Below are 27,898 nucleotides of genomic sequence, written 5' to 3' on the forward strand. Positions count from 1 at the left end.
TCTTGTTACTGATTTTGCAGACTAAGAAATCAGGAACAATTTCTGTCCACTGTGCAACAGAAACATCTAACAGAAAACCTAAATCACAAGCAAAACTCATTACTAGTGAAAAGAGCCATCAAGGAAGTAAAACACAACAAAATGAGGGATACAATGCTTGCTTCCACTAAAATGAGAAGTTTCAGGTATAATTTGTGACTATTGATTAAAAAGGCTCAATTGGAAGCAAAACTTTTAAATGGGAACAAAAGCTTTGTTGAAAAGACTCTTCACTGTGTCTTAGCTAGCCCTCCTCAAGACGTCTGACGTAGCGTATTTCTTCAGACTAAGATACATCACCAACCACTTTCTCTATCAAGTATCAAGCAATAAGGCAAATTAAAACCAAGGGACACAATACTGCTATGAGTTTGCTGCAAGTGACTTGTTATTTTCTTCCTTCATCTTGTAAACATAATTTTCAAAAATGTTTCTGTATACCAGTGGTCAAAAAAGTCATGTTCAAAGGTCAAATGGCTGGCTTCGGTACCTTAGGTGTGCTGAAGAGAAAATCTCAAAACAAACAAAACCCCCCAAAAAAAAACCAACACAAAAAAATCCCCAAACACAAAACCAACACTGGTACGCCCCCAACACAAACACCCTTGATGAAACCGAAGTAGTAATTTATCTTGTTAATCTAGGTCCACTTCAGATAACACACAGAGGGATGGGAAGAGAGAGATTCAAGGGATGACACTCTTTGGGATTCACTAAGAAACGAAAATAATTATTGCCCACCATTTCCAGTAAGATTTGAATGCAAGTGTATCTTGTCCCTTAAAGACGTATTACAAGGAAGAGAAAAAAAAAACCCAAACAAATCAAAACTGAATTCCTCAGTAAAACTTTCAGCTTCACCAACATCCTGGAAGTTCACAAGTAGAGAATTCAAGGCTGTACTTGTTTTTAACGATGCCTTCCTTACTTTCTACACATCACAGCTTTGTATTGGTGTACATGCAAGGTGACTGAAGAGATCTTTTATTGAAAAACAGTAATAGTGTCCTAACAAATTGTTTCCTGGAACACTGGATATCATCTTGACTAAGCTGATGAAGGGTGTCAAACACCATCTGAGATGAACTTAAAAAAAAAAAACCCACACAACAGGAATCATAGGAAACTAAAATAGTATTTTAAACCCTGTAACTATTCAGTACTGTAAGTGCTTATGTTTTATGTAGTAAGAGCAAATATGAACATAATACAAAACAAACCAAAGTGATTCAGCAAACAGTGACAGACTGGCCATATGTCTTTTCAGATTCTTCACTGAGTAAGGGAATTTACAGAATGTCACTCAGAAGCTGATAAGAAATAAGTCCAGGGCAACAGGACTGAGATTATGAGAGGTACTTCATAAAATATGAAGGACAAAAGAATGGGGACAACGAACAGAGACTGCATTCCAGGTAGGCAGCACTACGAAGAAAGCAGCACAGAGGTAACAGAAAGGCAAGTTGGAAAGCACAACTTTATTTGCCTCTATCTTTCCATTGTATACTGAAAGGCAAGAAATCTGTTACCTAAAATCTAACCAATTCTATGATTTATACAGACGTTGACTGACATCTGCTTTAGGTGAGAGTGTCGACAACCAGATGCTAATTGCAGGAGAATGGACGGAGAGCTACTGTGGAAGGAGAGAAAGCCAAGACACTCAACCTCCCAGTTAAGACAAGTAAGCATCTTTAAGGTGTTCATAGATTAGATGATGATGGTGAGCATACCTGGACAGACACTTGGTGCTTTCAAATTCCCTGGGTGTATCAATAGCTCTTATTTATACACAGTAAATATGGAAGTTATAATTTTTGCTTCAAATACCTCTGACTTGGGCATTTTTAGAATTACACCGAAATACATCCTCATTCAAACAAGAAAAGTCTTTTACAGTACTTGCTAGAGAAGATGAACCTAAGTAATTGTTCAATGTTTCCAGGAGGTATTTAAGTGCTAAGGCCTCCACACATAACATTTTAAGTGTCAGTTCAAGATACTACAGTATCATGGCAGAGAAAGAAAAACTGGCAAAGACACAATGTCCACTCAGTACCAAAAAAGCCTGATCAAAGATACCAATACAACCATGGCTCTGTATCCAGGTTAGGTGGACAAAAATCTCAACAAGGAAGGGGAGGTTGGGCTGGAAGCAGGATGTTTGACTGTATTACCTCCACCAGTCCCTTCCTACCTATTTGCTTCTGTGATTAAGAAAAGTTTAGAGATCCAGTTAAAAGTTAAGGAACGTTTTAATCATGAGAAGAGATACTTCGTTAAGGCAAGCTTCAAGAATGCCAGTGTCATAATTCCTTTACAAACAGAAGAGCTCTCAGTCCCTCTAAATTAGATTTAATCTTCCCAGAATAAAGAACACTGAACAAATTAAGACTTTATTTTCAGTACACCTTAAAAGAACATCTTAAAGAGAAGTTACTGTTCTTCCCCCAAGCACAGCTTTTTCATCACAAAAGCAGATAATACCTCTAAACTTCAACAATTTTATTCACAAAGGAAAGAAAGGATCTGCTAAAAAAGAAAAAGTTGACTGGAGAGATGTTCACTTCCTACAGATTTTTCTCAGATTCACCAAGTTGACTGTGACCTGACAGGATGTACAGACTGGGACTTCAACAACAGCGTTGATGGAGAAGACAGACAACATTTGCCTCTATAGTACAGGGCCTCTAGAAGCATTAAGAAAACAAATTCCATTAGCGGTTCTCTCAGCACCTTCTTCCACATGTCACTGCTCACTACATTATTGAGGTGACACATGAAAACACAAAAAATACACCTCAAATGATACAACAGGAATAATCTAGTGGCATAGAACTTTTAGGTTGACACAGTTGCCTGCTCTTCCATCCACCTGATCTCTCAAACACAGCTTAACTCATTAGCAAATGTAGACTAATAAAACTGATCCTAGGTAGGTGAGTACACAGGTGAGCCTGGTACGAGACCAGTTTAAATGCAACTTGAATCCTGATTTTTGCATAAATCCTTTCATCAGCTCCCATCCCAAACAGAGCAGAGTGACCACTACGTATGTATTTTCTGAATCGTCAATAAGGTCCCTCTGAGTTTTTGCAGCTTTTTAGTGTTTTCAGACAGAATTTCAAGAGGTTCCAAAAATCTGGCCTTTTCAGTATGAAACTGATCCCAAAGTTCTCAATTTGCTGCACACTGAGTTGGCAACAGGAATAAGTTACTGTAGAAGAATGAACAATTGTATGACAGGGCTTCAGGCATACACGGAAACATAAAATACACTTTTGGTTCTCAGTGAGAAAAACAACCCTCCTGAATGACCTCATTATGACAGAAGATAAGGTGTTTCCAACTGGTGTGGAGGAATGTAATTCTCTGTTTATTCCCTTGTGTACCAACAATTCTTAGGGATTTTTTTAATTCTCCTATGAGGATCTAACATTGATCAACAAGATGATCGTGGTTGATGCTCTGTAAATGAATCAAATGCTTACATCTCAATCAAAATGTTTCAGTTTTAGAGCGGCACTGATATTGCCAAACAAGAAAGTAGTTTTTCCAGGGTGTCAGTACTGTTTCTAAGGTCTGAGGTTCCTACGTAGAAGCTGATCTTCCCAGGAGAACTAGTAACGTACAACTTTTGCAGCACTCTTCAGAATGCAACAGTACATCAGTCCATGGCTTCCAAACACAGGATACTTTCTTTCATTCTGTTTTTCTCACCTAGTGCGTACAATGGTTTTTTTCTTAGAAAAACAAAGTACAATACAAGCCAATATAAATATTGTCCTAAGAACCGGTAGATTAAGAATCATGTTAGCAACAGCAACCAAGAATCTCTGGATATATCCATAAATCCATCCTTTCAGAGATTCATTCCATATTCAACTTCTTAAGAGCCTAAGAGAAGTCTGCATGGAAGTGTTTATTATGCTTCACATTTTGCCCAGTTTTCTTTTGGTCTGTGCCTGGGATGCTTTCCAGAACTGCTTATACAGAAAATGTATATGGGTAGCCTGCTAAATGTTAACTGGAATAATTACATACTCTATCTCCATTGCACTTATGCTGTTAGTCTCATCTATGAAATATTCCTGTTACACTGTACATGGTTAAAAATCATAAATATTTCAAGTGACTTTATTAACTCATTACAGATATCCTTCCTTAAGTTCATACCTGTTTAAACAGACTGATAAGAACATTCGTATGAACAGTACTTACAAGTCACAAACTACTACCCTAGATATAATGGGAGATTTGCTTTATGTACACATCTTGATGACATCAGAACTGGAACAGCAGTATCCTCAAGAATGCTCAAGAAGGTTGTTTTCAATGCAGAAACGTGTGCAATGAATTCCTCATATGCTTTAAAATATTGATATAAAGTTGTGGTTGCAACAGAAAAGTTGCACTTAAAAAAAAAAGTTAAGAGTCATGACCAGAGAAGTGGTTCAAAAATTTGTATGGTGGAGCTTGGGGTGGGTTTTTTGTTTGTTTTGGGTTTTTGTTTTGTTTTGTTTTGGAATGCCTTAATGTAGCAAAAAGTCCCCTGCTAGCCTAATTTAATGCTTTCATTTTTCTAATTATGCTGAAACATCAGTTAAGAGCCTACCTGATGTTTTGGAGAATTTGCTGTGCTGGGATTGATATTCCGCAATGCCTAAGAGTAAAAATAAGATGGATAAAAATTACTTTAGCTGCATGGTTTGCCTATGCAGGCTGTCTTATAAACACCATCTTGTACTATCAAGCCCCCAAGACAGGGTAGATGAGACAGGATAAGGGAGTTAAACTATGGAAATCATGACACAGCGAAACAAAACTCACAGATTTACCAAGGATGCGTATTTGACAGGTAAGCTTCACGACCAGGGAGAACAAAGTGAAGAGGACTGGCTCTCACCTGGTCCAAAGTTAGTCAGGTTCTCAATAACTGAGGCAAGAAGGCCTACCTAAAAGCATGCTAGCACAGGGTAAAATACTTGGTGGATTAATTGCAAAGCAGGAACAGCAGAAGCCCAGGTGCTTAAGCACAGAGAAAGTCCTGATGCCACCACTGCAATGTATTCTTACCTAGAGTACTATAAAAAGTAACGGCTGTAAAGATGACCCATCTTACACCAAGAGATGCCGAAGATTCCTACAAAACAGGCCTTGACTACAAAGGGATAACAGAAGTCAGATTCCAGGACAGAATACTGCAGGTGCTGAAGAAAGAAAAGCTGTCTTTGAGGACATTAAGATATTATCCACTCTTGATACAAGGCCCATCACCCAAAGTGAAAAGTGAACAGGGTGAGATTTTAGGTTTTCCTCAAAGAAAATATTAGTGCTTTCTCTGGCAGTGTCAAAAGACCCAAAGAATATCCTAAGTTTCTAGCACAGGTGGTAGTAACTCTCAAAACATTCAGATGGAAAAACTGAAGCAGAAGGCTTAGAGTCAAAAGGAAGTCAAGCCCGAATTCAAAATCCAGAGATTCCAAGGTCCAGCCCTACATTTTAAGTCCTACAGCTACATTCATATAGTAGAAAAATAATGAAAGGAATAGATTGCAGCCTAAGTTTGAAACCCTTCAGCGTAAGAAAATCACAGGTTCAAAATGCAGCACAAGTGATTCAGTCGTTCTGCACTCCACTGCTCAACAGGTAAGATTTTAGCAACAAGGTGTCTTCTCAATGTAACTTACATAATCGTTACTTTGAAATCCTACAGACTGCAACAGGGTCTAAAAGTGAAAGACCTTCCTACACTTAAAAGGGAGAACTGAAGCAGCTGTGGAAACCAATTTCTTGCCTTTTTGCATGACTCAGAAGTCAGTCAATGTGAAATAAATTCTCCAGAGAGAATCATACCCAATCAGATCAACAGTCCATGATGTCATCCTAGTAGTAAGACGACTGTTCTCAGAGAGTTTTGTTAGAGAGGAATGCAGGAGGAAAGCAAAATCCTTCAGTCTGCTAAGTCAGATGCTTTCACTACCAAGCTGATATCAGTAACAGAATGAATTCAAACCCTTTTAGATCTCAAAGCTTTCTGTACAGTCACTGTTCCGTAAGACTCACTGAAACAACAACTTGGCCAAAACAAAACATGACATACAAAAGAAGTAGTGGAAGTAGGTGTCTAACCTGTGGCCTCACCTGCCGAAGCAGTTCTTGATGCTTCAGTCTCAGCCTTTCCTTCTCCATCTGTAGCTGCTGAAGTCTCATCTGTTGCTGCTGATTGGAGCTGCTCCCACCCATCACACCACCTTGGGGACTCTGCGGAGCCAGAGGGGGTGGCTGTTTCACTGGAGCGCTTTGGCTGATTCGCTGATTCATGGCTAAGGAACCAAAACAATAAACATTTTAAAATGGCATTCAAACAAATACATGCAAGTACAGTATTATTCTTAGAAGGCATATGTCTCCTGTGCAGACAGGCTGAGAGAGTTGGGCTGGTTCAGCCTGGAGAAGAGAAGGCTCCGGGGACACCTTATAGCCCCTTCCAGTACCTGAAGGGGCTACAAGGAAGCTGGGCGGGGACTTTTTACAAGGGCCTGTAGTGACAGGACAAGGGGCAATGGGTTCAAATTGAAAGTGAGGAGATTTAGATTAAATATCAGGAAGAAGTTCTTCATGGAGAGGGTGGTGAAGCACTGGAACAGGTTGCCCAGAGAAGCTGTGGATGTCCCATCCCTAGAAGTGTTCGAGGCCAGGCTGGATGAGGCTTTGAGCAACCTGGTCTAGTGGAAGGTGTCCCTGCCCATGGCAGGGGGGTTGGAACTAGATGGTCTTTAAGGTCCCTTCCAACCCAAACATTCTATGTCTCTATATATTAAAAGCTTTAAAAAATTACAAGCCATGAGAAAGCAAAACACAGCTATACTGATGTTCAGAGTATCAAATGTATGCTCACATGGGTTATTCCTGTAAAATCAATTCATCAATCTCCTGTTTAAGAGTACATACTTGTTCCAAAAACTTCTGAAAACACTTAAATGTGTACCTCAGTGAAAAATTCAAAAGTGGTAAAATGTTTTAAGTTTAATTAGAAAGTTCTCTCTTCTTCCTAATAAACTGTTCTCAATTTAGACACAAATAATACAAAAATCACTTTTCTTATTCATGTGAAATCTCTGAATCATTGGCCTCGAGAACACAGATAACAACAAAACAGATCACCTCATTTGTATCAAACTACGCTTGGTTGAAAAGGCTACCACTCATCCCAGTGTGATGTAGGTCACGCAACAATTATTCACATCAAGTTTTGAGTGTTACAGACTCCATTTAGGGCATGCTCACGTGCTAAATTAGAGCTGGTACAGAAATGGCAGATTAATGATACAGCCAAAAATACTGCCACCAATATAAGAAACATTTTGTTAGTGCTTCGTTTTTTTTTCCCCCACAGAAGTATGTGATGCTTTTCTGTGGTGTGGAGAAGCGTGTCATCTTTTATTCCTAATGCATAATGAGAACCCATCAGCAACACCTAGGACAATTTTACTTTACAAAATAACAAGTGACAGGGATGCATCTACTTGACCCGCCTGATTTCTCCCCCACATGAGACCAGTATGGTTATAAAGTCAACAGAGGCACTGTGGTTCCATAGTGAAACAGAGGGCTGGGAAAGGCTGAATGTATTACAAGGGCACTATTTTCAGGGGCTTTCAGTTTTGGAATTAGCTCATCATCTCCTTGTCTGGAACAGCCTCAATCTGTTAACATTCACAATACGCTGCAGAATGCATTTGCTGAAGCAGTGATGGGACAGTGGTAGGGATTTTTTTTTTTTCCTGGGAATAAGGATTATGGTTTATGGGAGCTAAGGAAAAAAAAGGGAGTGAGCTTCTTTTAGGATGACAGGCTGATTTAGTGCAAAGAAAACCATCTGTTGTATTAGTCTGAATTCATGTTTTCATCATATGTAGAGGATTCCTGGAACACTAGCTATCCTAAGAAAGGAGAATTCTCTCATAGAATCTGTATCACTTTCTCTGAAAAGCCCTTAATTCTCTACTGTTTTTTGAGTGTTCAACCTCGGGAACGTACAGCAGTGCTTTTCTTTTGTTCCAAGAAAGCCTAAATATATTTATCTCATAACAGCAGTAAAAATGGCTGTTGCTTCACAGCCTTGCTCCCCTTGTCACAGCTCATCTCTTCACTGAGGGGTAACACATGAAGAAAAGCCCTGCATTCACTGGAGTGAGAATAAGATTAGATATCTAGTGAGACAAGATTAGATATCTAGTGAGATAAGATTAGATATCTAATTTAGATTAGATATCAGGAAGAAGTTCTTCCTGGAGCGGGTAGTGAGGCACTGGAACAGGTTGCCCAGAGACGCTGTGGATGCCCCATCCCTGGAAGTCTTCAAGGCCAGGCTGGATGAGGCTTTGAGCAACCTGGTCTAGTGGAAGGTGTCCCTGCCCATGGCAGGGGGATTGGAACTAGATGGCCTTTAAGGTCCCTTCCAACCCAAACCATTCTATGATTCTACGACTCTATAAAAAAATAAAGTCAAATCCACTTACAGACTTAACTCTCTAGACTACCCTTTCAACTATTCCATAGGTCTAGCACAGTCAACAGTCTAATGGACAGGTCGGTCACATTTTCATGAGTCAAGTCAAAACAGAATGAAGTGTCAAATAGCTTGAAGTAATTGGAAATAATCTTTTATGTAGTTACTTGTAAGAGAGCTTCATACATATGATCACAAATAAGATAAAACTTCCTGTAATGGTAAGGAAACAGGTAAAGTAGGAACAGAAACTGAATCCCAGGACCAAGTAGAAACAAAGCTGGAGGTTCAACTCCAACCTGCAAGCCCCATTCTGACCCAAAGGGGAAAAAAAATAGTAGTGGGAAGATGACACGTCTGTGGAGCTTAAAGTCAAGCAGCTGATCTTACAAGACATCCAGCACCACCTCACAACCAAAACTGCACTTCATGAAGAAGGTGGCCAGGATAAGCCAACCAACCAGCTTTGCAACACCAGCTGTGGTCCATAGGCCAGCAACAGGAAGAGACAGGACAGCTTGTTCCTCAGCTGAACGAGACCAGAAGGTTCATAGGCCCCAAGACACCAGAGACTGTTAAGCAAAAGTTTCAACAGCACCAACAGCTGTCCTGCAGGGACCTGAGTAGTGAACTGCAGTTACAGGCTCCAGTCTCTGCTGGAAGACTGACAGCAATTAGACTACCTACATTTACCAGATTAGGGTGAAGTTGAAGCTAGAGAGCAATGCAAAAAGAAGGGCAGCCCACCTAGCAGCTCCAGCTAAGCCAGACATGACACTGCTGGAGCAGGGAATGCATCTCCTTTCTCTCTTTTTACCCAGAATCCTATCAAGTCTGGGATCAGGTCGATGCCTTTTGCCTTTTCTATCTTATTCTTTCACCTTAAAAGCAGTGTATGAAGTGGTTAGTAGGGGAGAACAGAAAACCATAGCCTTCTCTTGCTGTTAGCTAAGTCTGCAACTCAAGAAGTCTGCTTCCCATCAGAAGCTCCAGAACTCGATCCCTGTTATTAAACAAGACAGAAGGTCAATTACAGTGGAAAGTAAAGAGGAGCAAAGGTTAGAAAATTACAATCACCTGAAAGAAGCACATCTAAGTTAAAAGCAAACCACCTAGCTTGTAAAATTTAAGTACCCAAAGTTGAAGAATGTCCATTTTCTTTCGGTTAAAAAAAGCCACCTTTGTGGTCTAGTCTCCAATTATATAATTATGGGTTTGGAACCCCTGCCTCATGCAGTTCACAGCCAAAACATGGCACAGATAACCTCATAAAAATTTAAGAGTTTCTAACCTTAGTTAAGCACTAAGTACAGTATCACTAACATCCCTTCAACATATTTTAGGTTTGTTTTTCCTGCATGCACCATCGAAGTATTACTTCCCTGGGTCTCTTTTCCACTAATAAGTATCTTCGCAAACAATTTCTTTCTTGTGCCAAATTCTTCATTTTTTATATACCTGTTCTGACAGTTGCTTGTATCATTACTGTTCTCTCTGATCACAGTTTGCTCCATTCTTCCCATCTACTGACTTTGCAATTAAAACCCTAAGAAATAAATCATGTTTGTCTGATGTTTTGCATTTTATTCCCTCATCCTAGATTCCTGAAGTGCCTTCTGATGTCCATTTTGAAAGTAATGTTTCTAACTAGAAGTGTATCTAAAACAGGGACATCATGAGATATTGAGCCTTGTGTAAACTTCATATGCATCAATAAATATTGGGAGAAAATTTAATTATATGATTTGGTAACTCTTCAGAAACTGAACCTAAAAATCTAGTTTTAAAAATCTCATTCATGTGCCCATTACAATGATTTTTCTGAGCATTTTATTATTTCAAGAATGCAAGTTCAACCTGACGAGATTTTAAACTGTCCTCAGAACAGACCATAGAGATGTTTTTCAGGCAAGAGAACTATTTTTAACTGTGGAATTAAACTCACAGTTTGGACATTAAAAGAAGATACTGGTAACTGAATTCTGCAGACTTACCACCACACCCAAACGAAGAACCACTGGGAAAAACCCAAGAGCAGTAACACTGAATGATATTCAGCCATCCTGGCTGATTACACAAGTGTGCTACCAGGAAAGGGAAGGGAAACAGAAAGAACAATGTAATTTTCTATAATTTAAACACAATATTTAATGAAAAGTGGAAAAACATCTTGTTTCAAGTGACAGGAAAAAAGAGTTTTATAAGTTTTTCGTTGGTTGGTTTGTTGTGTAATGGTTTTTTGGGTTGTTTTTGTTTGTTTGTTTTAATTCTCAACTCTCCATTACTTACCAAGGATATGCCTGCAGAAATCTGCGCTCTGAAGAATACACTTATCAATGTGATCTCAGATAAACACATTTTGGTTTTCCACACCTCCCAAGTTTGTGATGATCCTGACATGCACAGCTCTAAGTACTGTTAATTCAAAGGCAGCGAGCTTCATTTATCTATTACAGTTAGGAGTTTTCTATCACTTCCTGTTCCTTACCTTCCACGGCTATGGGAAGCATTTAAATAAGGGGCTCCGCACCCACACAGTGGAGGCTGCAAAGACCTCACAGGCAGAGAGGGAACAAACAAGGCTTTGTTTCTTGAAGAGGGGGATTTGAGGGAGGAGGAGGAGGGGCAGACAAGTTAAAAAACACGGCAACTTAGGACAATAAAAAAAGATCTTGCTACCCTGTAATATGGCTTAGCTTCACAATATGCAGAATACAGTCAACTGTAATAGTTGCAATATGCTTTTGCGAACGGAGTTAGTGGTCCTCAAGTGTTGCATGAAACATTCTACTGTCCAAACTCCACAGCTAAATGCCTGTTCTGTACTGTAGCAAGTAATATTTGAGTTACTTTAAAGAGTGTATACTGCTGTCTACATCCTTAATGGAAAAAGGGGAAAACAAAACAAAACAAAATAATACAAACAAGACGAGAGAGAGAAACAATTACTGGTGCTAGAGAGAAAAGGCCAGCAGATTGTTAACAACTCAAACATAAAAGGCTTATTCTCTCCCAAGATCCTACGCCAACTTAAATCACACGTCCCCGGGCACTGCCAGCTTGCAGTAACACAGCACCTTTCGCCTCTGCGCAGACTGCTGTAGAGCACCCTTAGTGATTCACAGAAACTGCTGAATGTTTGATGGTCTTTATCGTTTTACCCTTCAAAACTAAAGGAAACTAAGAAAAAAGTTCAGGATCTGAGAATACTATAACTTACTGTTCTTAACAGTAAGTATCAACGTTTCCATCGAGGGAACTGAAAAAGAGTACTTGTCCCCTTCAGCTTCATTTGGAAGCTAGACAGTTTTTGTGCATCATTTTTGGCTGTGGCCAGGTTTCTGAATGGCGCTAGTTTGCAGCACTGCAACAAAGGCAAAAATCCTCTTTGATTAAATTGAAAGAGCTGTGAAGGGAAAAAAAAAAACAACCAAGTAAAACCCAACCCATCAGGATTTGAAAGAATGAGTCTCGGAAGTAATAAAAACTTGTTCCAAGTGGCTTTTTTGGAGAGACTTGGTACAACAATTTGTTGTTTAATCAAGATACAAGTCATGTTTCTGGGTTGCACTCTTCATAATGTATTGCTATATTACTCTACAGAAATCTCTGTTGCAATTTCATAATGCTGCTGTTATAAAACTACCTAAAAATTAACATAATAAAATATTCTACTGTGTTTGGTCTCTGGTTAATCTGAGAATCCTGGAGTTTAGATAAGGGGGAAACCTGAAACAGTTCTATGGATCATTTTGCTGTATTAAGTGTACAAACAGTTCTTAGTGTCTTAGGTATAAAGAAATATTCACACACTCCTGAGCTGGACTCTTGGTTAAAACAGGATATACCCACTGAAAACACTATTTATTACAGAAGCATGTTCAAACTACAGATTGGTTACTCTGCACTTACCCATAACCTGGAATCAAGTTAAATTAAATATTTTCTTTTTGTTCTTCCATCATTACAGCAACTGCTGACTGATGCAATATAAAATAATTTATGGATTTTTTTTTCTTTGATAAAGCTGCCATTGTTTTAAAAAGGCTTTCTGTACCCTAAAATGCAGAGGTGCAACAGCTGGACTGATTGACCACCACTCAACACAGACTCTTAATACTCTGGGAACTAAACTGGAGTAAAATGCTATTGCAGTTGTTCATGGACGTTATTTTTTTTCCCTATAAAAGTCAACAGCAACATTTATAAATATTCTGGCCAGCCAGAAAAGCAAATAGAGATGAGATTTAGCAGTAGCATAGAAGAAACTTCTGCTCAGTGCATGCATATAAACCAAAACATTTTCCATTCTTTAAGAAGAAATAAATTTCAGTTTTGGAAGTCCAAACATTTTTTAAAATATTTGACTTCAGTTTTAAATCCTCGTACAGAATGGAACTGACAGTGTAAGTATTAGTACTCCAGGACAACTATGTAGGACACACTGCATAGGACAGGTTATGAGAAGAAACCTCAACTAACGTCATTTAAGTTTAAACTGTAAGTATGAGAAACACTGAGGACTACAGAAAGTGCAGGACACTGAGCTCACCAAGTCTACACATCTGTCCACAGAATATCTGGCAAAACATATTTAACGAAAGCTAGTCTGCATTTTAGATCAAAGCTTAATCAGCAAACAGTATGCATCAGGATATTAGCTGCAAACACTTTCACTGCCTAATCACCACATAATACTACCTGGGTTAATGAGGCCAAAAGACAATCCTCTATCATTTCTTAAAAATGCTATGAAAAAACTTTTTTTTTTAATGCAGGTTCCATTCAATCTGAGAACAAACCCTGTGTATATACATATGCACATCTGCACCTTTTGTTTCATCTCCATCACAAGACCACTAGAAATGATTAAACAGGAATTACAATATCCAATAAAAAGTACTGTAATTAAAAAAAATCAACCATATGTTGTCAAGAAACTGCAAATATTCTGTATATAAGAGACTGAAACCATGTTTCAACATGACTGAATTCAAGGAGAAAAAAAGCTGATGCTTCTTTGAATTTTAGATTATATATTAGAGTATGTAATTTTTGTGAGTGTGTATATATATTTATATTCCCGATAAGGAATGATGTGTTCAAAATGATGCACCTTCAGTTTTTAACGTAGCATGCTCATTAACAGAGACGTGCCAACTGTGGTGTTAGAAGGATACGATGGAAAAAGTGGCCCTCCTAGGAGTGTGGTTTTCTTTCACTTCACAGCTGTTCTAGCACAACACTGGAAGTACTCATTATCGTTACTGGCATAAAGACACTGTTAACAACAAACCTCCTTTCTCGAACAAGATTAAATTATTCTGAAAACAAAACAAAACCCAAAACAGGTATAAACTTACATAAACCTACTACCCTGACAAATTCTTAACAAAAGTGGGGGGGGGGGGGGGGGGGGACCCCTTCATTGGGGGGGGGGGGGGGGGAGGGGGACCCCTTTTTATTAGTATGCAAATATTCTACATCAAGCAGGTAACTGCATCCTTACACAAACTTGTGGACAGATTTAATGATTTCTTCAGTAAGCTCTGCTCAGTAAAGAGCTCTGAATACATCCTGCTTTCGAACAAAACAAGATTTCACTTTCTGATATGATAATGACCAAATAATAGGCATTTACAGTCACCACCATACAGGCAGCCTCCTCTACTACAAAGAGATGCTCACCAGTGAAATTTCATCTGCCTCTGCAGATCTGCAACAAGCTTGCTTTGACAGAAGTCCCTGATTCACTGAAAACTGATGCTGCTCCATCTGTACACATTCCCTGACACACACCAAAACACAGGAGTCTTTTCCCTATCCCAAGTAATCTCGTGAAATTGTTCTTATGGAAAAATGGAGACAGGGAAGTGAAAAATCTGATACCGACAGACCTTTCAGGTGAGTCAAATGCACTTTGATTTACAGAGCATGTAAAGAGGATATGCCATTGCATTCGTAGATCAAAACCAACTGTGGATCATATTCTGCTTTTGTGAAAAAATGGAAGGCAGATCTGGAACTTAAAAAAATCTGAAACGCCACTGTGACCAGGCATAAGGTCTAGGCTTTTTTTTTGACCAAAGACCAAAAAAAGTTCACCAGTCCAGGGTTCTAGTTTGTCCCTCTCCACAAATTTGCCTCTCACAAGGCTCCCACAAATTAATTTGAGGAAACACATTATTAAACAAAGTACTAGACAGGTAAGCGATAACAAAGCACCACCATGAAATACTTCCTTTTTATTTCCAATACCTAAAAATTACCAGATGCTCCGAAGCTTAAAGTTTTAAGTGCTTTTAAGTTTTTTGTGTGGTTGGGTTTTCTTTAAATGGACATGATAAATATACTTTTCAATGAAATCTACAGGTATGTGACTCCAGTATTTCTGAACAAGCAATTTTCATTGTTTCAAAGGTATAATGTTCTTATGTTGCAGAAAGAGGAGGCAGAAAATCCTGATGTGCATTCTCCATACACCTACTGTTACCATCGCTTTAATTCCTTTTCCCACCTGCGTAGTTCAAGCAGCCATGGCACACAGAGTCCCTGTGGCACTGTCCATACTGACAGTAAACACTGTCTTGTGGCACCTTCCCCCTCATCCAAAATTCACACAGAACTTCAAAAAATGTTAACATAACCTTGAAGTGGGAGTGATAAAGTTGTGGCAACAATTTCAATCTGAGGTCTCATCTTTTGCTTCATATACCATATGGCAGCTACACCATTTGAAAGAATAGAAGGAAAAAGACAAAAAAGCATTTGTAACGCTGGTATGATCACTCGTGACAAACCAGTAAAACTGAAGTCTGGAATAAAATAACAGGAAAACTGAAAGAGTATCTTGTTTTACTCCAGTTCCTGCATCCAGACTTGCCTGGCTACTCTAAGGGAATACTACTGCTTCAACACACGACTTGCATTAACCCAACAGAGACACAGGAATCAACTGCCAGTTTCTGCTATTTTCCCCATTTCAAGTTCACCATCCCATCTTCGAATTTAACAAGTTGAGTATCCCCAAAAGGCAAATTATTTTAAGTTGCATTTCAAAAACATGTCCTATCGTCTGCAAACTTAAAAATCCCTTTAGTAGTATTTGTACAAAAGCCAATTCTTGGAAACTTGAATTATTCCAAATTTCGACTGGTTCTAGGAAATCTAATTTTATAGAAAAAGCAGATGTTCTACTTCACCCACTCCAGCCACTCAGAACGCAGAGCTGACCTGCTTCCTACCCAGACTTTCCTTAGCTATCATGAAAATGTATTATCTTATCAGGAAGGCTTAAGAAAAACAGTCGGCTCTATGAAGAATGACCAATGGACAATAGCAGAAGCTAGTAAAAGACAGAAAAGTCCAAAGCAAAAGCTCATGATGCCAGTCCAATTACCTCAAAATTAACCTTTTTTAAAAAAGAAAGGAAAAAACAGCCCTTACTACAAGGCCTACTACAAAGGTAGGACAGCATGTTTGTACCAGATGCTCCACAAGGCAAGAATCCTGCTGACACAGGCCTAAGGAACCCCCCTCCCCCCCCTCTGCCTTTGATCCCATGTCATCTTTTATGATTGCCTGTGCTTGGCACGAGAAGATGCTCCTTTCATACTTAGTTCTTTCCTAGATTTTAAAGTTTGTGAATTCTCCTCATGCAAAACTGTTCTGAAGTCAACTATGTAGACTTGGAGGATCGACATCTGAGCCACAACAAGACTTCACTGCCGTTTAAGTGGTGTAGCTGAAGACCTCAAGCCCACTTCAAAGATGTTAGATCTGAGTCTTGGAACAAAGTTCTTAGCTTCAACTCAGCACCCAGGTTTTAGACTCCGCCTGCTCCACAGCCAGGTATTCTGACAGGGACTCTTATCTGATGCATTAGCCTTAAAAGCCTGCTCCAAGAAAGAATCCATATTAACTGCATCCTTTTATTTTTTGGTTAAAAGCATGAATGCAATACCCAAATTCCCCTTACCAATTCAGTCAGTAGGTGTGTCAGCCTAAAACAATTTCTTCATACTGATCTTTTCCTCTCTCTTTTCTAGCTACATTAATGGAAAATTCCCAGCACTACTTAAAAAAAAAAAAAGGATACAAACACCTACCAGAAAAAGTAAAGATGAATGCAAAGCTTCCATCTGATGAGGAACATAGAGAGACACACAGGCTGTTTCCCTGGAAGCTGGGAATTAGAAGCAATAAGGGCAAAGACTCTTCAACCCTTCTGTTTCTGAATACTGGAACAGAAGAGTATGTTTGCACATAGCACTCAACAGCTTTATTGTTTTCAATGGTTCTTCAGGCTGGTGAAAGTGGCAGTATCAAGGAAGAAATTAATTTTTCCTTCATTTTCAACCAACATTAGTATTGCTGTAATAATCAAAAGCTTCAGCATTACAGAGATGAATTCACCTAGGATTACTTCTGAAAGTGTTAGTAGTAAAAACCAGTGAAAATCAAGACCTTATATTAAAACACAGGGATAGAAAAGATCGTCTGGGGAAAAACACCCAATAGGATTTTCAACCTATATTAAGCACAGAAAAGTAAACTTCTGAGTCATTCACATGCTATTTAGGGTCACAGCACATATTTGTTGAGGATCTCCACATAAATAAATGCAAGGCTCAATAAGTTAGCTCTGTCAAACAGATTTTTTTTTTTTCTTCCTTACTGGAGTCACTTAAGGAGGTTACAAGTAAGAAAGCAACAGGAACAAGATTTTGTATTTTCTTGGCTCAAATGATAAAAACAAACCGCAGTACGATGCGTACAACTTAAGATTTCAAGGAAAACTCCCTTCAAGCTCAACAGCAGCTAGCAGCTTGTCTCTATTTGCCGTCACTCTAGATCAGAAGAGCCCACATGCTTTTTTTTTTTTTTTTTTTCCCTTTCCTGCCCCTTTCAGTTACACTTGAGCTCTTTGACTGAAAAGGTCTGGAACAGATTAAAAGTCCGACCACAAAATAAAGAGCCTTGGCATGTGCTCAAGCCTGTCTGGGATACACATACGCAGTGGGCCCAAAAAGGGAAGCTATGCAGCAAGAAATCCTTATGCAGTCTTTTGGACATTTCTAACTTCTTTCAGTTCAACTGCACAGCCTTAATGTTTGATGGAGTTTCAGTATGCACAAGACAAGTAGCTTCTGCCCTTACAGTCAGACCATACTATTTACAGGAGTACAAAACAGTTCTGAGAAACAAGATTCATCTCACTCGTGACCTCTGTCAATTAAAGCCATTTCCACACTTTTTTTTAGTTCCAGCTCATCACTGGAAACTGAAGTAATACGAAGAAAAGGAAAATACATGCCCTGCAAGATTATTTAAGTAAATATAATTGACCTGCCTCTTTTAACTGCAAAAGGCAACAGTGATTTTCAAAACAACTGCTTCCTTTTCAGCCTTATTCACATATGAAGTAATTCTGAAGTTGCAAATTACCCCCACAACTCCTCTTGCAATTTGCAAGTAAGTCTGCAACTCTGGCTGGTGTTGAAGTCAGCGTGGACATTTGCCAAAGCTGACAACCTTCGATATACGCCCCACCTTTGGGCTCAAGTTACACAGTGGTTCAACTTGTCTACAAACTGGTGAGCAGTTTATAAACAAAGGGTGACACTCTGGTGTTCTCCCTAAGAGCAAACGGATGTTTAAAGTAAGCACTCAAGCCTACAAAACAGAAATGCTGAAATTTCTAACAGCCATTTCAGAAAAACAAAACAGAAGAGTGACTTGAGTTTTGCAGCTCTGTGTTTATATGGCATTCATGGAGTTAATGCCTCTCCCAAAAGGGGCCCACAGTTGTTGTTAGGTCAACCCCTGTAAAGCTTCAAAGGCTTTGTATCCCCTCAGCCTGACCTACTCAGTGATCTGCACACTGTTTTCATTTAGTTGCACCGAGTCCAAAACTAAAGCCTGAAAACCACAACGATTTTTTTTTTTTTCATCCCTACTGTTTTTTCCATGGCTCTGGAAAAAGTAACTAAAATCCGAAGGAGTTGAAAATAGTAAATTATTGGGAAAACAAATCAAGGGCAAATTAATACAGCTAATAAAGCTTACACATGAAGGTCATGGCTTTATACAAAAACTGAAGTTGCAATATTGCTTTAAATACATCAGAGCAATCACTTGGACAAAGAAACTAGTTTAGAGTCTCTTAATATTATATGCTATTGCTGTACACAGTCATCTGCACCAATATTTTATTTAAGTGTTTGCAGCTTTGCTCTTCGTATAGAGCAAGGAAATTACAAAAAATGAGATATTTATTTTGTTGAAAATTTTAAATACAGACCTTGTGATCCCTATTTTAAGTTACTATTTCTGTTCCCAATATTAGGTAGTCTTTACCCCAAAGAAGATTCTTAAAGTAGAAAAAAACCCAAAGCTAGTAATTTCTTCTCTCCACATTGTTTAAAACAAAGTTTTGTCATGATCATCACTGTGACAAGCTGGAATTATAAGCTGGTATATGTTTCAAGTGCATTTAAACAGCATAAATTATTATTTGACAATGCCCTCTTGAAGACAGCCCAAAGGAAAGTAAATATTTGTCTGGGAATTAAAAGATTCTTACGTGGTGAAGTTTTGCCGTTTTAAAGGGAAGAGTGAACTTGGCTGAAACTGTCTCTAGGTAAGTGATTTCTGAATGCCACCAATTTTGGGAACTGTATGGATCATATGGCAAAATACTGACTCCTAGCATTAGGATCTCTGGTGACATCCACCCCTAAAGGATATGTGGCAATACTACTTTTTTTTTTTTTTAATAATGATTTAAATAAGGTCCCTATGATTCAAATTAAAATATACTTTAATCGTGCTATAAAAAAGTTTCAAAATATGCCTGCAAAATTAAAGCTGAGTGAACTGAAGTGAATCAAAAATTCTGAAGCGAGATGAACTTTTACCAAAGCGTGGGTCAAGCCTTGGGTCTAGCCAAGATGTGGTCTTGTTCTTATGGTTTATGTAGTAAATTTCTCCATCCTGGGTCATAGCTTGTTCCCATCCATCGGGGAGTGGGCCTGCAATATAGAAGGAAGGAGTTGATGGCGGGCTCTTGCTTGGTCCAGCTGAAATTGATCTAAAAAAAATTCCAACATTTGACATATATATAACAGTACATGAAACAGAAGAGTTTCAAGCTCATGTCTAACATTTCTGGGATAAGGGCAAAGAAGTGGTGGGTGGGAAACCAAAGAACAGAAAACACTTCTATCGGTTTGATTTAGGATTTGGAGTTTAATTTTATAACTTGTTTGCATCCTTTCATATGCTTTTGACACTTCCTTTTGCTACAGCATTAAAGTACAAAACCAGCAATAAGTCAAGCCTGCCAGAATGAAACCAGCATGAGCACCAGGAAAAAGAACAAGCACAGAGATATTCTACCTCTCACGGGAAAGTTCAGCTAGTGATTAAAGCCCAGAAGCAGCAACAACCTAGCGCTCACGAGATCCTGAAATCTATCTTTCACATCTCTACCTTTCTATCTTCCACAATTAAAACAGTGACAAAACTAATTTTCCCTTACCTCATACCATAACTTTCTGTGAGAGCGTTAAAGGCTTAAGCACGCAAAACCACACACCTGAAGAACAGGAGGCAAACAAGCAATGACAAAGCACAGGTAAGTAAACACCAGGAGCAGACACAGAGACACAGTGCTACGAACAGCAGTGCTACGCCTCTATGAGCGGGAAGGCACAGGCAGGGAAACCTACATTTAAGGAATGGCAAAAGGGAGGTGGGGGATGTTGTTCTGGGGTCCATAGGTAATGGCTGAACACCGAATCTTGAGGTGCGTTTCTCTTAGGTTCCAAACAGCAGCTTTCAAGAAAGCCACCTTTCATCTCCATGCAGTTCATAAACTACTCATTCCCATCCCTGCATGACCACGTACATTCATCTGTATTTCACTGGGACTGAGAACTACTCTTAAAGTTACATTCATCTCATCTGGCAGATGGTTTACAAATGTACGTTTTTGAATTCTCACACTCATACAGATAGGGATTTCGAAAAATATCCAAATTATATACAGGAAGATCTTGCCTGTATTCCTTTAGATTTAAGTACAAAACTAAGATGATACAGGAAACGATCCATTACAAATGTTAAGAATGTAAAAGAAATTAGAACAAGACCTGCTGCAGGAAGCCATCATATTTCAACCTCTCCTTCCCCTCTCCCTCAGTGTAACACAGTAATATGTTACCAAAAGCCACCCCGCTATTAGACTTGCCTAACAGACCATTCTGTGTAATGTAAGATATATTAAGTATGCACAAACAACATAATTTCACACAAAATTCGGATATACACATAAAAACACATGTGCATGTGATAAACGCCTGAAGTACCTACTACATCCATGTTCAAACTACGTTAGCTCTGTGCCTGTCATTTTGACCCAAAGTCACACTCCTGTTGAAGAATTTGTTGTCGGAAGCTGGGGGGTAGAGGATAGATTTGTTTGCTTAATCTCAAAAGATGTTCTTGGAGAAAAGTCAAAGAGAGTAAACTAATCATTCGATTGCATTCCAGTAATATCCCAAGGCAAAACCAGCACAAGAATTTCTTACTGTGGTCTTTGAAGATCCCTACAAACTACATTTCTAATTTAAACTCTTTCATTTTGGCTCAGAAAACTATGCCTTTCTCTAGCAACCTTACTACTCCACCATTAGAGCTACAAGTTTGCAGCTGAGCAAAACCAGTGATCTAACCACTGGACATTTCCTTCCCAGGCTTGATGCTTACAAGCTTTAAATACTGCACAGAAGTTACAAGAGAACCTCAGCTTTTATCAGAGGCTAGTGAACATAACAGGCAAGAAAGAGCGACCACAACTGCAAAACATTCATAAATCCTAACGTACTCACAGTATAACAGGACTTTGATGCAGAATCGAAAGCTCAAGTGCAAATACCCTATACTTTGTTACCATACCCAAAGACCAGCCTGCTCATCAGCGAGATGCTGTTTTATAAAATGGGCACAGGAGCACAGTGATATGTCCCACATCACCCAAGCATAGAAGCCAGTGAAGTACCATCGGCAGGATGGTTGGAACTAGATGATCTTTAAGGTCCCTTCCAACCTAAACCGTTCTATGATTCTATGAACCAAAAAATGTTCCTTGACTACTAAGCCAACATGCTAGCCAAGTGGGCAAGACCTTCTCACCACCATTCTCCTCGGAGTCCTAAGCCACACAGCCCTCGGAGATGAAACTCAGCAAGAAATTCTCTTTTGAACTGCAAAGCCAAAAAACCCAGCTGGCTCCAAGAAAAACAAAACCACCCTTGGGGTGTCAGTTCTGCTGAACACTGAATAAAGTGTATGCTGGTCCAGCATGTTTCTTTGTAGTAAACAAGAATTAAATGCCTTTGAAGCAGGATGCCAGGAGCTGATCAGTCCACCTACCTGGCAGAAGAATACTGCTTATGAGATTCCGTGATCTGATGAGTATTGGCTTATTAGAGACAAACCTGGGCAAGGCACTCTTTCTAAATAAAATGCGCAACTGTGGACAGGACAGGAAACGTCTGTCTGCTCACCTGGCTGTGACAGCAGCAAGTCTTCCTTGCTAAGTGCCATCAACAGCCGCAGAAACACAACTCTTCTCTCTAGAAACTTTTGGTATTAATCATGAGGTTGCTTTCTTCCTTGGCCAGTCTACTGCTCTTGTTTCTCCTGTCATCCCTACACCTTGAAATGGTAGTTCAAAAATTGATTAGTACAGCTTTCTGTAACTCCTATTTGGTTTTGTGAATAGTTGTCAAACCAGAACACTGTCAAGTCTGATTTTTTAACTGGCTGTCTGACAAATTCTGTATTAAAGGCAAGTAACAAGAGGCAAAATGGAAAACCATGGTGAAAAACAGAAGAGACATTCACTCAGGGCATCCAGAAAAATTCCTGTACAATTACATGTCCCTTCTCCCCAAAAAGGGCTCAACAGGAACAGGATTCCCAGCATTAGCTTAAGAGATTTAAGTCATATTAGCTCCATACTGCTGCTCTTCAGGCCTTCTCACCAAACTTTCCGCAGCTTCTGCAGCCCCCGTGGCATGGTCTGTTACCGTTTGATGCCTCCCAGGTCAACTGAACACAATCACAACCATAAGCTCACAATTCTATGAAAGTATCTGCACAGGGAGAGACAACCCTTCTAGGGAGCTCACCATTTACTGTGGTCCTTTTAAAGACAAGGTTATCTGAAAAGTACATTCCAATTTCCAGATATAAGCCATCCTTACAGAACTACTGGTAAGGCATACCTCTGTAACTAAATATTTATATAATGGTGTAACTTAACATAAATACGTGTAATTTTAAAGTTTGCGTGCATGTCTCCATTTTCTGAGTTTCTACTTTCTCAATATACCGTTTTTTGACATGAAATGCAGTCTTGATTGCAGAGCACAGCTCGCTGCTGGCACATAGAAACCAACAAGACAAGTAACGAAAGCAGAAGCATAGTAGAGATTCAGGCTGTGTTGGGATACAAAGTAAACCTTACACGTCCCTGCAGTTTCTGCTATTTCATTGTAAAATAAGTGTAAACAAAGCTGTAGTTTATCAAAAGGTCAATGCATATTAGAAAGTATCTGTATTAGATATTAAAAGAATATACGTGGACAACCTAGGAACTGGAACACCTATGTTCAACAGCAGGAACCCCCACCCCCTGCCACAGACACTGATTCCCAAGAACCTTCCTAATCTTTCCCTGTGAAAACTGAAACTTTTCCCTTCAATCACTTTCACTGTGATTCCAAAACTTTTTAAAATTATAAAGTCTACAAAAATTACCTAGAGTCCACATTTGTTCTGTCAAATCACTAAAAGTTCCAAAAAAAGACACATTAAAAAGGGGTATTTTTTACAGATGAATAAAGAAATGAATATTACTGTCATGCAGATGCTTAGAAACTCGAGTTTCACAACAGATCATATGTAGTGTTGACTGTACACAAAACAGAATTTGCAGCATGACTGGTTACATAGACAAGCAATCTGCAACTGAAGTGAGCAAGAGAAGAGCTAGAACTTGTTTTAGTTATTGGCATATTCCTCCCAACTCTCCAGCCCCCAACGGGGAAAAAGCCTCAAGAGTCACGAATTTGAGTGTCCATTTTCCTCCCAATCTTTAACACGTCACTACAGCCTTACCCTAAGGGGCAGTGGAATTACACTAGTCTGCAAACTTTCACCAAGCTGCCAAATCCAGAACTGCAACGTAAGACAGAGGACAGAAGAGGACAAAGACAGGTAATCTGCTCCAAAGCTAATTATCTAATGTCTATGCACAAGCAGAAGCAGCTAAAGCAAGCAGTGCTGTCAAGCATGATTCAGGAAGCAAAAGTGTCTGAAGAACAGAAGTATATAGATACAACTGCTATGCCATCGCTGCTACGTCAATTGTAACTGCCTAAGAAAGAGACATGGTTTACTTTCAAATTTATAACTCTACCTCCATAAGAAATGTATAGGAGAGGTTCCTCAGGAGAACAACATACAGTTACTACTACTTTTATTATTTTTTTAATCAAGACAGAAGAACATAGCTTTTCCTATAACACCTTTAGGGAAGAATGGTTAGAAACACACAAAATCAGGACAGTCAAACTGATTTTTATATACATGTTGCATATTTAGAAATAACAGGCTCATTCTCTTTTCATTATTTATGTGAAGATGCAATCCTATTTCCCAGATCAACCATCAAATGCCATCTAAGAGAGATCTGTGTTTCCCTGCATACACAAGGCCCAAAACCATTTTAGCTAATTACATGTATCAAGCTAAGTTCAGCGAGACTGAGACAAAAGATATCCAAGAACCAATATAGGTAGGAAAAAAGAAAATCCACACTTTTCACACACTGATGCCTTCCTGTAAAGGACGTATGCTTAACTAGCACTCAAAATAGCTCATTCACAAAATCATGCCAGGAACAAATGAAGCTGGTTCAGATGCCTATTAATTTCCTTAAAGAACTTGCAGTAAGATACCTGGATTCTCATCCAGTCTTAGCTGCCTCAAGAGGTGGGATTTCTTAAGACAAACATCTAAAAAGCTCAACCTCATGCTAAAACACCTCTTCCCTGATTTTATTTCAAACACTCTCCAACTTGCCTTCACCCTTACCACACCTTGTAGTTTTGCTTCCTTCCCACTTTCCCCGAGTTCCTATTTATCCATGAAAGACAACAGGTTTATCTTCAATATGCAGAGAGCAGCTTTCAGAGTTCTGTTCCCTCTCTCCCTTTTAGTTTGTTTTCCTGTTCTTAATGGTAGATAATGGCTGGAATTAAATTCTGGCTAAACGGCTAAAGCTTTTAATGCTTTCAAGACAGCTCCCAAAATCTCTGTTTTAACACAACAACTTTATTCACAAGCTCCTATGGCAGCCTGTAATTAAATATACTAAAACTTGGACAGTAACTTCAGATTAAGGGCTACAATTAATAAGCACTATACAAGGACGAGCCATACAGAAAGGAAAACATTCTCCCCTGTGGCATTTAAGACATTCTCTTGCAAGTCAGTGACCTCCAGCTGTCACAATACTTACACTTGGTTTTTCCCAGTATCTTTCATGAAAGGTTGTCAAAGCACTAGGGCATGTTTCATTGCTAGCAATATTTCGTAACAGGAAGCTTCTGCCTTAAAGGTCTCAACTTTACTTCCCAGTTCTTGAGGATGAATATCCAAATTAGAACATTAAGTAGTCTTGTATTTATGATATCAGCACTCAGATGTACGCTCTGCTGTGCTGAAGTGGTACATAGTTACTTGATTTTTTCCATCTCTCTCAAAGATTCTTTACAAGGCCATCATGAAGACAAAAGTTACCATGAATTCAGTAGTAAAAAGTAACAGAACCATATACGTAAGACTTTAGTGAAAACAAATATACAGTCATAATTCAGTGTATGATGATTTGCCAAATCAGGTACCAGAATCATATCCAACAAATGCAGGTTCAGTATTATTTAATTCAAAACAGACTTTTGTTAAATGCAAGTAAGACAAGGGTAAGCAGGAGAGCTTACCAAAGAGGTAGTTCCAAGTCATACTATCTCCACTGATCTAAGCTTAAAAAAAAAAAAAAAAAGCAAAAGCAACACCATGTAAATAAGTAACAATACACACGGAAGTTCTGATTTCCTCAGGCACTTTATGAAATTCAGAGCACTGGGGGAAAAAAAAACTACGAGATTTTCAGTTCATATTCAATACAGTATCATCTGTGAAATTAAAAATAAATGTTCAATGAACTATTCAAATAAGTGCTTTCCCAAGTCACAAGACAACCCCCTTAGACCTTTTAACTCTTCTTTACTGCATGAGCAACAATATCTATACAGGATCACTTGCTCACACATCAGTCAATTACATGTAAATTCTTGATTTTCTTTTAAAAACAATCCTTGTATACTGATTGATAGATTCTGTTAGATTTTTACCTTACAACTAACCAGTCTTTTGTTGCTAAGGACCCTTCTTTTCTTTCTAAGTACATAAAGTGAATCCTACTCCTCTATCGATCTTTTTTCCCTGTTAACTCTTAGTACAACAGAAGTTAAAAAGTTGAGAAGTTAACTTAAACCACAGAATTTATGTCAATATTCAAACACCAAGCAGCTAGTTTTACCACCAATAAGATAAGCCAAAAAGGCAAGATAGAAAACAATTCCCTTGGTCTTTCTCCTACTCGCTGTTCTTCAGAAGTGTCCCTGCAAAAATGTCACCTCTACTGCTGCAGGTTTCCCAAGATATATTTACAGAAAAATTAATCATTGATATTACATTTTCACATCAGAGCCTGCGACCTTAACTGCTCTGAATCATGACTTCCTGAACAGGACTCACATTTGTTTCAGGATAATCCAACCTCCTGTCCTAGCCAGCAAAAAGTTTGATTAGCTTCCCCTCTAATACTCAGCCACAAACAGCACAGTTTGGTCACACCCCTTAATCTTTTGGTATTGTCTGCAGCGTATGAATTGCAGCATGAAACAAAGCTGTCTAAACGGACAACAAAAAGCAGCACCAGAGAATAACCTTTGTGAAATACAGGAAGAGCAGACATACACAAAATACAGTCAGACTGTGAGAAAATAAATAAAACAACAACCACAGCGACAGACATAAGGTGACAAAGCATAGGGAAGCTCGCAGCACTCAAACTACCATGGCACCAAATTTATCTGCTTGCTCTCTCCATCATCAGGACAAGAGAGCTCTGAAAACATACAGCAGATTCTATAGCAACAACAAGCACACTTTACTGCTGTCTAGTGACAGCCCCCCCAGACTAGCTGAAAACCAGTTCTATATTCCTGGAATAGGTATCAGGCTTCCTCAGCTACAGCAATAATCATCATGATACAGGATTTTAGAAGTTATAAGAAAATAAGGGGAAAACCAGAAGGTCTTTGCTTCAGCACAAGATTTTCCAGGTGTTTGCTTTATTCATTTAGGTAAGACAGGAAAAACAGATGTTCATAACCAATGTGGAAAACGTAAGTGAAAGGGACTTTACCAAGTCTAGTAAGTGAGCAAGAGGAGGCAGAAGAACACCGCAGAAGCACAGGAGCTTTAATATACATTGATACTAATTTAATAGAAATTCTGGTCTTCATCATTTTAACAGCATTTTCAGATAGAAAAAATTAGACAAAACTGCTTTTTTAAATGTCTGAATCATCCATTTGAAAAAATAAAAACACTAACCAAAGAACTACAGGATACGTCCTGCTGACATCATGAATATCCAAATCTTCTTACCTCAAGCATCAGCCTCTTGCTTGATGCATCAGGCATCAACTAATCTAAAGTTTAAAACCAGGATGACTAGAAGGAAAATTGTGAGATTTGGACTCCGCCCTACAATTAGAATAGCTAGTGGTATCTTCATTTGTACGACCTTTTCCATAAATACCCATTTTGCTTACCTGATGCTGAGTTCATTATGTTCTGCTGCACAGAAGGACTGGTGGGAGCTGTAACATTCATCTGGGAAAGCATGGCCTTCCTAGGATCTTGCCATGTTGTTGTTTGATCAATGTGACTAAGACAAAACAAAGCCAGAGTTAGGACAGTCATGCATTCACAACAATGACCTGCTAGCACAAAAAGTTTAACAACAAAAGGTTCAGCCTGCCAACAACAGCCACGCTGAAAAGCAAGCAAGAACTGTTTGGATTCTTTCCAAGCATAGTGGTCTGTCAGATTCTCAAAACCTTACTCTGGCCACCAACGCTTTCCCAACAAACAGCCGTAGTGATCAGAGCTACAGCAATGGTGAGAAAAGGCTCA

At 38.9% G+C, this 27,898-nt stretch overlaps 1 protein-coding gene across 1 annotated transcript in view; it reads right to left on the reverse strand.

Moving 5' to 3' along the window:
* The window catches only part of YAP1 (Yes-associated protein 1), a 39,697-nt gene extending 12,047 nt beyond the window's left edge, over positions 1-27,650 (reverse strand). The window contains exons 1-4 of the mRNA XM_010151023.1: positions 27,535-27,650; positions 19,474-19,587; positions 6,184-6,365; positions 4,655-4,702 (exon numbers count right to left, since the gene is read on the reverse strand). Of these exons, the coding sequence (XP_010149325.1) occupies positions 4,655-4,702; positions 6,184-6,365; positions 19,474-19,587; positions 27,535-27,607 (417 nt within the window). The 5' untranslated portion in view covers positions 27,608-27,650. The remainder of the gene's footprint in view (positions 1-4,654; positions 4,703-6,183; positions 6,366-19,473; positions 19,588-27,534) is intronic.
* Positions 27,651-27,898: the final 248 nt, after the last annotated feature.

The sequence above is a fragment of the Eurypyga helias genome, unplaced genomic scaffold (assembly GCF_000690775.1).
Source record: "Eurypyga helias isolate BGI_N326 unplaced genomic scaffold, ASM69077v1 scaffold12684, whole genome shotgun sequence".
Classification (NCBI taxonomy): domain Eukaryota; kingdom Metazoa; phylum Chordata; class Aves; order Eurypygiformes; family Eurypygidae; genus Eurypyga; species Eurypyga helias.